The sequence below is a fragment of the Merops nubicus genome, unplaced genomic scaffold (genome assembly GCF_000691845.1).
Source record: "Merops nubicus isolate BGI_N331 unplaced genomic scaffold, ASM69184v1 scaffold8610, whole genome shotgun sequence".
NCBI classification, from domain to species: Eukaryota; Metazoa; Chordata; class Aves; order Coraciiformes; family Meropidae; genus Merops; species Merops nubicus.
Window position 1 is genome coordinate 8,624 of NW_008583531.1, and position 12,796 is coordinate 21,419.

At 45.7% G+C, this 12,796-nt stretch overlaps 2 protein-coding genes across 2 annotated transcripts in view; one reads left to right on the forward strand and one right to left on the reverse strand.

Annotated features, from left to right (window-relative positions):
• Positions 1 to 2,376, forward strand: part of MAL (mal, T-cell differentiation protein) — a 4,428-nt gene extending 2,052 nt beyond the window's left edge. Inside the window, exons 2-4 of the mRNA XM_008941060.1 lie at positions 1,498 to 1,665; positions 1,927 to 2,064; positions 2,302 to 2,376. Of these exons, the coding sequence (XP_008939308.1) occupies positions 1,498 to 1,665; positions 1,927 to 2,064; positions 2,302 to 2,376 (381 nt within the window). The remainder of the gene's footprint in view (positions 1 to 1,497; positions 1,666 to 1,926; positions 2,065 to 2,301) is intronic.
• Positions 2,377 to 7,597: 5,221 nt separating this feature from the next.
• The window catches only part of MRPS5 (mitochondrial ribosomal protein S5), a gene marked incomplete at its 5' end in the record, with an annotated part of 37,327 nt that continues 32,128 nt past the window's right edge, over positions 7,598 to 12,796 (reverse strand). The window contains 4 exons of the mRNA XM_008941072.1: positions 7,598 to 7,822; positions 9,265 to 9,401; positions 9,953 to 10,015; positions 12,153 to 12,210. Of these exons, the coding sequence (XP_008939320.1) occupies positions 7,598 to 7,822; positions 9,265 to 9,401; positions 9,953 to 10,015; positions 12,153 to 12,210 (483 nt within the window). The remainder of the gene's footprint in view (positions 7,823 to 9,264; positions 9,402 to 9,952; positions 10,016 to 12,152; positions 12,211 to 12,796) is intronic.

Genomic DNA, 12,796 nt, shown 5'->3' on the forward strand with positions numbered 1-12,796 from the left:
GGAATGATGGGGAGGGGTAAGAAATGAGCAGTGATAGTTCTTCCCCGACCTTCTATTTCACCTCGGTTGTGTTGGGTTTTAATGGATGTTTCTCCAGGATCTTTAGCTGCAACACACTCCTGGTGTCACCACCCGAGTTAATTATAGGGATGGGATTTGTTTTCAAGTGTCAGTCTTTGGTTGTTACAAGAGGCACCAAAACAGCAGCACTTTAGCAAACTTATTTATTTTCACTCAGGTATTTGCAAAGTCTCAGTCACAAAGGTGATTTAATGTATCTGTTTGCATTGGAACCAGTGAACTTTCCTGCATGTGGGGTAACACAAATGCTGTGAAATTTTCTGAGTATCGTAAGTCAGAAACTTTTTTGCACTTGCAAAATGCCTCGAAGGAAATGGAGTTCTGTGATTTGTATGAGCTGGCACTTGGATGCTGGCTGGCCTGGAATGCACAGCAATCAGAATGGCCACAGAGTCAGAGAGGCTTTCTTGCCTCTGGATATTTGCCTCCCAATCCAAGATCAGTGGTGAGGGACAGGTGCCCACAGCAGCACCTATCTCCACGCAGTGTGGGTTCAGCTGGGGAGGATATGTTCATCATAGGGTGCTGCACAGACTGAATTGTGCACAGGTTCAAGAAGCAACCGGTCTGATTTGTAGCAGAGAAACGCTGCTGAGCACATTTTGGTGTGAAGATACCACTTGCAGCTCAGACATTCCGTGGCACCAGGCTTCGTGTTCTCATCCTTTTGGGTAGGAGTCTGCTGTGGGTTTTCTGGTAGGGTGGGGTATAAAAGGATCACTATATATAGGCTCCACCAGCAGATTTCCAAGGCTAGCAGAGAAGAATGGGGTCCTACCTGCTACTGTGAGCAGCATCTGGTACCTTGCACAGCTCCAACAGCTGGAGCAGCAGTACAGGCCCCACTTCCCAGGAGGAGTTGGGAGCCTCAACCTTCTTTTCCCTACCTCAGAGACTAAAAATGGCTGTATTACCTCTCTTCAAGCTGTTCTCCCCTTTCAAGGTGACATTTGCACATGGTCCTTCATTAAGGGCCATTTCTGTGGCCTTTGTGAGTCCTTGTGTCTGTGCTGTCTGTGCAGGTGAGCTGGGTTTGACACCACGCCTTCCAGGGATCTGCCACAGTGGGTGTGAAGCAAACGTGCCCTTCTGAATGAAGCCTCCCTGTTCATCAGAACTGGCCTTCAGACATGTCTGATTCAGCCTTCTGAGCACACTGATGTGGGGAGGGTGCGAATGGCAGTGACACCAGCAGGCAGGGCTACAACAAGGCCTTTTTTTTGGTCAAGATCAGAGGCAGATGCTCCCAGGTAAACACCTGGATTCACGTGGAGGCTGGGAAGAACTCAAAGGCATCCCTGGCCTATCTCCATGAGCAGTGCTAGTGTCAGTGCCAGAGGCATGCATGGGTTTTGGCTCTGCTCTGGATAAGACAATTTATCCCATGCTCTTCCTCTCTCCCCCTTTCACTTGCAGATCTTTGGGGGCCTTGTCTGGATCCTGGTGGCATCCTCGAAGGTCCCAGACGCCATGCTGCAAGGCTGGGTGATGTTTGTCTCTGTGTTCTGCTTCGTCATGACCACCATCCTCCTGTGCCTTTATATGGGTGGTGTGCACGGGGGTAGCAGCTCCTGGACCACCTTGGTAAGTGGATGAGACAAACCTCAGGGCCTCTGCCCCTCCCTGGTATCCCTTGTAGATAAGTGTCTCCTTTGCTGCTATACTGCACTCCAAATGGCAGGCTGGAGCTTGCTTTTCCCTTATTTCTGCCCCCCCCCCCCCCCCCCCCCCCTTGGAAATGACTGTGTGATCCTTGTTTCTTAGGATGTCATCTGCCATGAGACAGCAGCTCCCCTCACAGTGTGCTTCCTCCTTGGAAATGACTGTGTGATCCTTGTTTCTTAGGATGTCATCTGCCATGAGACAGCAGCTCTGTTCTACCTCAGTGCTGCCGTGCTGGAAGCCTACTTCACCTATGCCATCAGCGGGGGGACTTTAGTCCCTGCAATAATGACCATCTACCAGGAGAACGTTGCTGCTGTGGTGAGTGCCTGGCAAACAGGGGAGGGAAAGCGAGGAGGTGATGGTGGAGTGGCCTCAAGGGCAAACCTGTACTCACACCAATCATTCAGAGAGGGGGAGAGAAACAGTTACAGTCCTACTGTGCATGAACATCTCTAAGCATACAAAAGTCAACAGCAAACATGAGGTGTTTGCTCAGTGCAGGCACTTGCACCACATAATAAGAAGTTAACTGGCTGGTGTGTTTTTCCATTGTAGGTATTTGCATTCTTAGCTACCCTGATGTACGTGATCCATAAGGTGTTCTCACTCCTGCGATGGAAATCATCCTAAGAGCCTCCCCTCACAAGTGTCTCTCGTGGTCATCCCGCGAACACGAAAAGCTCTTCAACAGTGGCAGTTTCCATGCTGGGTTTGGGGTTTGTTTTCTAATGTATATACTATAAACAAGCAGCTTTTTATGTGAGTTCACAGCGATGAAGACAAAGAGCCTGCCAGAAAAAGCTATGTCCTGGCACAATCTGTTTCCTTTCAGTGTCTTCTGGGTTTGGTATGGTTTGATGCTAGTAATTTGGGCTCAAATAGAAAAACATCTAGATTTAAAAAGATGAGTAAAGTTTGGTTTGAAGTTCTAAAAATCTCCCTGAATCACACGTTTATGCCTCCAGGGTTGTTGTTGCTATCGGGGAAGGCCTGAACGACTAGCACTAAGGAGCATGAGTATGAAAGCAGGTCACTGTCAGCACTGCCCATCACATAAGCCTGTTTCCCTCCCTAAACCTTCTGTGCCAAAAGAACATTTTCATGCAACTTCTGGAAATGCCATCTTTGACTTTTGATGAGAAGCAGGGACAACATTTAACTTGCCTCAGGAGCAATATGGGTTAGTGCAATCTCCTGAAGGCTGTTGCTGAATCATCAGGCAAAGCTACAATGCCAGGAATTACCACTGTCTTTAATCCCCCTACAAAACACAACTTCATCTGAATGCTGAAATTACTCCAGAGTGTTAAGTGAGCCTGCTGGTTTGGGCTGGGATAGAGTTCCCTTCATAGGAGCTGGTATGGGGCTGTGTTTTGGATTTGTGCTGAAAACACTGTTGATAATTCAGGGATGTTTTTGTTGTTGCTGAGCAGTGCTTGCACAGGGTCAAGGTCTTTTCTGCTTCTTGCTGCACCCCACCACTGAGTAGGCTGGGGCTACAGAAATTTGGGGGGAGACAGAGCTGGGACAGCTGGCCCCACTGACCAAAGGGATATTCAGTGCCATGTGACATCACACTCAAAAATAAAAGCAGGAGGAAGAAAGAGGAAGGGGGTACACTCAGAATTGTGCCGTTTGTCTTCCCAAGCAACCGTCACATGTGAGGGAGCCCTGCTGTCCTGGAGATGGCTGAACACATGCCTGCAAGTGGCCAATGAATTCCTTATTTTGCCTTGCTGTGTGCGTGGCTTTTGCTTTACCTATTAAACCATCTTTACCTCAACCCACAAGTTTTCTCCCTTCTACCCTTTCAGTTCTCTCCCCCAACCCACTGCAGGGCAGGGAGTGAGGAAGTGCCTGTGTGGTGCTTAGTTGCTGGCTGGAGTTCATCAACAACACCAAGTTAATTTCAGTGGGGTTTAGACTCAAGGAGAGGTGTTTTCACACCTTAAGAGATGCCTAATAAATAGTGGTACAGAAGCTGACTTGGAGGCACCTCTGTTGCTTCAGATCCAGGGGGTTCTTCTGAGCTGTGACTATAAGTTTGGGTTGAAGCTTTTGAATTGCCATCAGAGGAAAACATTTGATATTTTTTTTTTTTTGTGGTTTTCTCATGCTGAAAACCAGCTTGACCTGTTTTGCTTTTGTTGGTGTGACAACAGTAAGCTGATTGCAACAGAGGTGGAAAAAGAAACCCCTTTTCAGAGCAGGAAGGAAGCTCACAGCCACTTTGAAGTTGGTTCTGAAGGTTTAAGGTGAACCTGCTGAAACCGGTGTCAACATCACTTCGTCATGGGGGTGAGTGCGTGTAGGGTTGGTGCTCAGATTTGCCCTGCTTCTATTAACAGCCCTAAATTTAGCATTAAAACACACAGATGCCTTTCTGTTTGTGTCTATTTAAAAGGCAGATATTCGTGGTCGTGTCTCAGACCCTGGGATGTGATGTCTCTGTCCACCTGTGCCCAGGTGTGGCCATCACGTTTGCAGCCTGTGTCTTTGTAGGGCTTCCATCTCTCCTCCTCAACTCTTTCTGCCTTGCCTTGTCTTCTCCCTTCCCTGCCACACCAGTCTGCACTAGTTCACCTGCTTGTACCTTTCCTTCTGGCCCCACCTGGTTTGCTGAGGAACCTCCCTCCCAGCACTAGCATGACCTTGCTGTAAAAACCAGCACTGGATAAAACCAGCTGGATGCTGCTGGCAGGGGCGTGTTCATCAGCCTCAGCACCCCTGGGGAGAGGGCTGGGACAAGGCTGTGGAATGTGGCACTGGGGCCAAGCCTTTCCCTGGGGAGGGGTGGGCAGAGAGAAGGGCTGCCACAGGGTCAAGAGCATCCACATGAACCTTGCAACTTTGGAGCCCTTCCTGTGTGGCCCCAGGTTGAGCCCCGTGCAGCTGAATGGCTTGCAGGCACAGGGCTGCTGGGCACCAGCGCAGGGCAGTGGCACAGGGCAGTGTGGCTTTGTTGTGCCAGGCTGCTGAATTGCACCTCTCGGGTGCCAGGTGAGTTGCAGCAACACACATGTTCCCTGCATAGTGGAAAGGAGAGGAAAAAAGAGAATAAGAAAATTAAAAGAGGTCTCCACTGCCCATTATGGTCAGCCCTTCTAGGGTCTCAGTGCAGCTGTAAAGACCCACGCGCCCTAGAAGCTGTGCTGCCCAAGGTGGGTGTCTGGGAAATGGCACGTCTCAATGCATCTGAAGGGAAAGATGCTGCCCAGAGCTCAGAGAATCTCTCAGGACCCACAAACCACATGCCATATGTGCACCAGGTCTTGTGCCCACAGAGAGCCCTGAAGATGGCATTGGCCGGAGAATTTGCTGTTGTCCCACTGGAAACTTTGGGCACGATGACCACTGTGCAGTGGTCCATCTCTGCTCTTCTCCTCCAGCTTCCTCAGCAAGAGGAGGAGGTGTGCAGGCACCTGCTCTAGAGAGCAGGCAGGCAGACTTGAGTTCACACCATCCACTTGAAAGCAGGCACAACCTCAGCTCCTGTGATAAAAACAAGGTTACAGACCTATCATTCATTAACTTGCCCTGATTGTAATCTTGGTTGCTCTTGCTTAATTAAGTAGCCTTTTAACCACCACGCTAGCTAGTCCCCGAATATTTGTATACTGCCTAACTTGTAGCCAGTGATGCAATGAGTTAGAAGCACTTCTGTCTTCTCCAGAATTTCAGAATTTGCCTCAAAGCAAAGAAACTTCATAGAAACTTCTGGCCAGCTCCAGGGAAACTGCAGGAGTTTGGATGTTTCTCATTTTACAGCTTTATCTGCCAGTGATGAGCAAACTGTGCTGGGTAAAACGTCTCTACAGGCATTTCTATTAACTTGTGAAAACAGGAACCCCACAGAAGCTGACTCCTGTGGTGGGATCAAAGCTCCCTGAGGGCTGCACACAGAACAGTGTTGGGGCCCAGGTCAGCTGGGGAGAGCTGGACTTTTTAACTTGCTCTGCATTGGGTGCTGCCAGCTAAGGACCTGTCCCTACAGCTTGTTCTTCTTCAGCCCTTCCCAAGATGACACAAAGGCCCATCCAGTTCTGCCATCTCATCCCATTATGCCAATGGGAAACGGCTGGAGATCATGCCATCATCACCCATATCCTCAGTTTTGGTGCAGCAGTGGCCTTGTATGATCTCCTGTGGCACCACCACTGTTCTTAGGCCAGAATATGGGGGTCTGCTCCATACATATTGAGTGAGGAAATGCAAGAAGAGAATGCAAGGAAGCAGCAGGACATCTCCAAGTGTGGGATGCAATCACCTGCTACTGACATGCACCTTATTCCTGATGCTGGGAACGTGTTGGCATGAGCATCTACTTGCTGCAACAGAGAGAAGCAAATGATGCAGTTAAGTCATGTTAGGCTCTGCTACCCAAGGTGGGGCTGTTTTGGGTCAGTGGCAGAGCCTGCTCACTTCAGCTCACTCTGCACCAACTGAAGGTCATACAATCCATATAATCCTATTGAAAGTAGATTTAGATTGAGCTGGCAAACAGGTATAAAGCCTTCAGCCACCTGCTCAGCAGACATGGCCTTTGAATTACAGTTTTCATTATCAGAGTGAGATAAAACGCAATTAAATTCACCGTGCCTGTTTGTATTAGATGCAACTGCTGTCTTTAGAAACCTGCACTGAAATCAATGCAAAATATTGCTCCTAAATGTCTTTGAGAACTTCCCAGGCTGGTCTTGAAGTATTTTGAAGGTATTTTCTTGTGGCACAGAAGTTAACTGACTTGTTTTATAGCCTGGACTGCTCTAAATCTTTGTCATAAAACATGGGGTTTGGTTCCAGTTTCTTTTGCCATGCCCAGGACAAAACCAGGGAGTTGCCAGGTAAAGCAGCGTGTCCTAGCATGTGGTTGCAGAGGCTGTTTTTCTGGTGGGATTAGCGCGATGGATCTCCTCCAGCTAGTGAGCTAATGTAGCCCATACCTCTGTGTGCTGCAGCTGGGGATCTGCTACGTGAAGGGGTTTGCTACATCTCTGGTCAGAGGCTGGTGTGTATCATGGATTTGTTCTTTCTCCTTAATGCTCTTGAGCGTTGAGGCACTTTCGGAGATTTGGGAAGGGCCTAGGACTCTCCTCAGTACTAAGTTGCCAGAAAACTAAGTTATGTCTTATCCCAGCACGTGTGCAGAGGAGAGTGCTGTAAGAAAGGTTGGATTGGACTTCCAACACCAGTCAAAATACTACAATACCCCACAGAAGACTGGGGTGGCTGTCCTCAGATACTTGGGCTCTGCGTCTTTTGGGGACCTCCTCCACTTGCATGAGTAGTGTTTGCACAAGGCCAGATGTTGCCCACCATCACCTTGTCCTCCTTCCCTCACCCAGAAGATGCACAACTTCCACCTTCCGATTTCACGGTTCCCCCACCATAAGGAGTGAGCCCAGGGAGGAGATGGAGAGTGCACACGTGACCTCCTGCTACTGCTGCCTCCTTCAAGATCTCCCAGGCACTAGCACTTTGCAAAGAAGACCCAAACAAGCCCACACTGAACTCATTCTGAGGATTTTTTATTGCTTTCACAATCTTATCCTTTCAGTAGTTTCCCAAGAGCTTGTGAAAGGAACGTGGGATCTGTTGATTCAGGAACGGACTCGACGCACGCCTGAAGACAACGCCACGGTCACTGGCTGCTCCCACCCCAACATCCCCAGGAGAACAGTGCTCAGGGGAATTGCAAGATGACAGTGTGACTGAATGGCAGCCATGGGAGCAGTGATATGAATGGCACGAGAGAGCTCCTGGTGCCCTCCTCTGAAATGTAAGCCTAGACAGCCTGTCCACCTGGGCTGGGCTCTCCCAGCTGCATCTCTGAGCAGAGGGAGTGAAGCTTTTACCATATTGTCCGTCTGACGTTCGCCCAGGGAGATTTCTTCATTCCCTGAGCTGCTTTCACCTCGCTCCACTCCAGCTTTGTGTCTGGAACCTCATCTTCAGGCTCGGGATCCTCTCGGACAGTCCCCTCGGGCAGTGCCACAACGATGGGCAGAGGGCCCTGCTCCTCCCGGAACTCCACTACATACAGACCCTTCTGGTTTGCTAACTGCTGGTGAGTCTCCTGGGAGCAGGAGAGAAAAAAGACAAAGCAATGATGCATATCGTTGGTTTACTGCAGGTCAAACTCTACATGCTGCCTGGGGTAGAGGAAAAAAACCCAACAAACTAATTTACTAATAAACAGTCTAAATACTGAGTAAATTAAATGACTTGTCAGACTCATCCTCATGGGTTTCAAACGAGCTAACTGCATAAGCAGCAAGAATTCAGACAGCCACACTGCAGCTACACTGGCATTACAATGGCATCCTAGAGGAACTTGCTTCTGGAAAGGACCTGGCCAGAAAAGGCACATCCTGCTAATAAGGATCCTTAATAACAACACATTCTGCCAATGATGCATGTTGGCAGGTTAGTAACATGCAGTAATGTTTGTATTTATTTACATGGATATAAATTTTGCTTTGACAACACTAAAGTGCTTATTACTGCTCTGATAGATAACATTAGTTAATAAAATGATATTAATTTATTCAGCTACACATCTTTCTCTCATACAAGTTGTTTTGTTAGCACTCAGATTTTACATAAAAAATGTCTGCTGGGAACAGGAAATTTCTCCCATTCAGGGCAGTCAAGAAAATATATGAAGTACACATCTCTCAAAGCAATGACCTATTCTATTCTACTCATTCTGTGCAAGACTTCTGAAAGACAGTGCACTGAAAATATATGATAGACTTCCTCAAGTCTGATTAACCTCACACACTGATAAGCACCTGTAACATCTCATTAGGCAAAGAGGATCACAAGCCCCTCCCGAGGCTAAACTTGAAAAGTTGGCTAGGATGGGGTGACAGATTTGACAGCTTTGCAGGGCTGTGCTGGCCATGTAAGCAGCTAAATCCTGGCACCTACCAAGACTTCACCACCAAATGAGACAAACAGGAATGTTCAAAGGACTGACTCATCCTAAAGCTCGGAGGAAGTCAGATGAGATGCTGCATGTTGGACCCTTCCATCAACTTCAAGCAGCTGGCTCAGACAGAGACATCTCCATTGTGAGCACTCTGAGTTAGAGGAAATGACACCAGCTCCCTGACTTATTTCAGAGATCTTAATGATACTTGTGACAGAAGCAGCTGTGATGTTCAGTCCTTATGCAAGGAAAACTTAGAATGCAGACAAACAACCAGCAACAGCTGGGCCACAACTTCCTCTGCCCAAGATTTTTCAAGTGTCACCAAAAATACTACAAATGAAAGCCCAGAAATTCAGATGTCCCCTGGAGGCACTTGGCTGTGAAGAGGCAGAGTTCCATACAGCTGCTTGGGACTGGATAACTTCACACAACTGCTGAGGAATTATTTACATGCTGATTTTGTTTGCTCTTCAGAAAATTACTTCATGTGGAGCCTAGAATATAAACTGTTTGACCACAAATGACTACAGTATCAATGCCATTCTGATCTAATGTATAGAACAACCAAGGGTACAACCCACCTGTTGTGTCAAGCCTTTAAAGAGAGCTCTGGTAATGTTAATCAAGTTTTTGGATCCAGAAACCCTGGCGTACATGTCTTTAATGCCAATTAGTTTGCAGATGGTGATGATAGCTCGGTGGCAATGAAGACCATACCCTGGGGGAAAAAAAATAAATTAGCATTATATGACTATTTGTAAGCGTACAAGTTAGGTAAGGAAGAAGAGAGAACTAAGACATCTCAGTTAGTTTTGTTACCTAGCATGTTAGAACACACTTTTTTTAAAAAATGGCAAAACCATTCTGGGAAGACCATTCTTCCTGGCCTTCGCAGCCATGCTAACATAAAGATTGTGGATTTTTTTTTATACTAAATATACCTTATTTAACAAAAAACAAATGAAAAGGTCACCACCTATAAACTCAAAACCATAAAAAATGCAACCTGAAGAGTTGTTTAGTACCACAGGTTTGGGTAGTGTTCCTTAGAAGTACCAGTGGCAGCTTTAGAAGAGACAAGAGAACAAAGCCATGTCATCAGCAGTAGGTATTTCTAATGAAAATAAACGTATCATCTTCAGCAGGGTTGGCTAGCACCAAATGATCCATCTCTGAAGTAAATAAACATTGCACAAATTTACCTTCCATCCAATAAATACCAGTCAGCAATTAAGAAAACGTCAAAAATTTCCAGCCAGCTTTAATTACCTTTGTTTTGCTTCTTCATGCGGATGACTGTGCGTTTAAATTTCACTGCAATGTCATGGTAAACTGGAGGGGAAAAAAAAAGGCATTGCAGCTAAATACCATGTTACTACTGTGTACAAAACCAAGCTTCTTATTTCAGTTTTTCACTTGATATGAAGCGTCTGTATGCCTCTAGTGATCCTTGTCTGGCTTTAAAGCCAGCTCATGTCATACAATTGAACCCTTTTCCTCATCCTCAGGTTTTTCTAATAATCCAGCTTTTAACCTAAGATTTCCCCATAGGTTTCAATATTCTTGGCTTTGCCATATAAAATATTTACCATTCCAGGCTCCTTGGTGGTAGAGAGGTTGGTGCTGGTCTCTTTTCCCAAGTAACAAGTATGGGACAAAAGGAAGTGGCCTCAAGTTGTGCCAGGGGAGGTTCAGGTTGGATATTGGGAAACATTTCTTCACTGAAAGGGTTGTCAAGCACTGGGACAGGCTGCCCCGGGGCGTGGGTGAATCACCATCCCTGGCCATTTTTAGAAGTCGTGTAGATGTGGTGCTTATGGATGTGGTTTAGTGGACTTGGTAGAGTTAACAGTTGGACTTGAAGGTCTGAAAGGTCTTTTCCAACCTAAATGATGCTATGATTCTCTCTGCCTCCAAAGGAACCCCAAACTCCTGTTCTCTAGTGGGAGGCTGTTACATACACCTGATCCAGTGGCTCAGTCTCTGCACAGCAGATCCTGGCACTGCAGTCAAGGTGGCTCAGAGAGGACCTCCATGTTAAGTAGAATGGAAAGCATGGTGGAAACACCACCAGTTTTTCATCAAATCCCCAGTCTGGTAGTGTGAAATAATAGTGCTCAAGGCATAGACTCATGAAGATAGCTGCAATTTTGTATTTGTAAGCTGAAGTCTATTCATACTGAATAATTATCTACACAATGACTTGCTTAAATATTCATATACACTATAAGGTACCATCTTTCAAAATTTTTCTGAAAGATAACTGAATATTTGGTATACTGGTACCATGTCTGACATCAGAGAGGACTTGTATGGTATTAAATTGAATTAACAAAAAACTACTGGTCTCTTTCCAGTGGTGCCCAGCAATAGGATGAGGGGAGACAGGCACAAATGAACACAAGAAATTCTACCTCAACATCAGGAAAAACTTCACTGTGAGGGTGATGGAGCCCTGGAACAGGCTGCCCAGAGAGGTTGTGGAGTCTCCTTCTCTGGAGACTTTCAAAACCAGCCTGGATGTGCTCCTGTGCAACCTGCTCTAGGTGAACATGTATTTGGCAAGGGGGTTGGACTAGATGATCTCCAGAGATCCTTTCCAACCCCCACTGTTCTGTATTCTGTGATTCTGCGACTTCTCCAGCTCACATTCTCCCTGGGTGCTGGGCTTTGTCAGCATACATGGATTGAGTCAACAGGGAATCATTTCTGACATACAAAGGGGAAGAGCACTGTGAAGAGATGCTCAGACACTATCTGACTTCCTTAACTCAAATTGTGCCAGTGGAGATCTAATCTTGCTACTAACTCCTTCCCCCAGCCCCTTTTTTAAAAACTCTTTTTTAAAGAGTCTGAGATACTATGCATAAAATATCCAAATCTTAAGCACAGAATCATAGAATATTTTTGATTGGAAAGGACCTTTAAAGATCACCTAGTCCAGTCACCCTGCAGTGACCAGGGACATCTTCAACTAGATCACATTGCTCAGAGTCCCATCCAATGTCCCCAGGGATGGGGCATCTACAGCCTCTCTGGGCAATCTGTTCCAGTGTTTCACCACCCTCATTGTAAAAAACTTCTTCCTTACATCTAGTCTAAATCTACTTGCTTTTAGTTCTAAAGCGTTATCTTTTGTCTTAGGGCTACAAGCCCTACTAAAAAGTCTTTCCACAGCTTTCATGGCAAAGGCAGGAGATTAGAAGGGAGATAAATCTCTTGATATTTTAACATCATCTTGTACTATGTTATCCTAACTTTTCTTCACTGGCCTTCCTACAACTGTTGATACAAACCGAAGTGAAAGTAAAATAATGCATGAAGAGTAATAATACAATGCATCAAATCCAAAAGGTTTTAGTTAATATCTTTTTATGCTTTGTAACTAGTTGGAACCAGTTCTTGTTGGTCTATTCAGTACTTATTGAAAGCTGCAGAAAGTCTAAAAAACAAAAATCATAATACTTACTTGTGTGGTTCTGATACAGCTCTATAAAATGCAAGCAGTGTATTGCTTTATTCTTTGCCTAGGGAACAAAAGCAGAAAACATTTTTTCTTGAATTTTTCTACAAAGTATTTGGAATTTACACAGACAGAAAAAAAGCAAGAAAGAAAACTTAGGAAAAACAGATTGGCCACATCTAAATAATTTACTTTATGGAAATAAAAATGTTCTCTTTAAAGAACTACTTTCTCCTAGCAGATTTACTATTTTAAAAGATTTCTCCATACAGTAGCAAGTTTATCAGATTTTGTGTATTTTAGCATCCCTACTTTGATAACTCAGTTGAGCATTAGAACACAAACTAGATTAATGTGCAGGGACAAGTAAGATTTTGAAGTCTTAATAAGATCGTTATGCATGTGGACCTACCTACATGCTAACTGTAAAAGCAGCAAAATCTGTATGCTGTGTAGACAGGGGAAGAAGTGACCATGGAGGGAAAGGTATACACCATAGACAAGGGAGAAGAAAGCAAATAAAGTGCATTAACAGAATGTCACTGCAGGGCAACCTCATTACACATGTCCAAAGAAGAGCAGTGAAACTGGTGAAGGGTCTAGAGAACAAGTCTTATGGGGAGTGGCTGAGGGCCCTGGAGTTGTTTAAC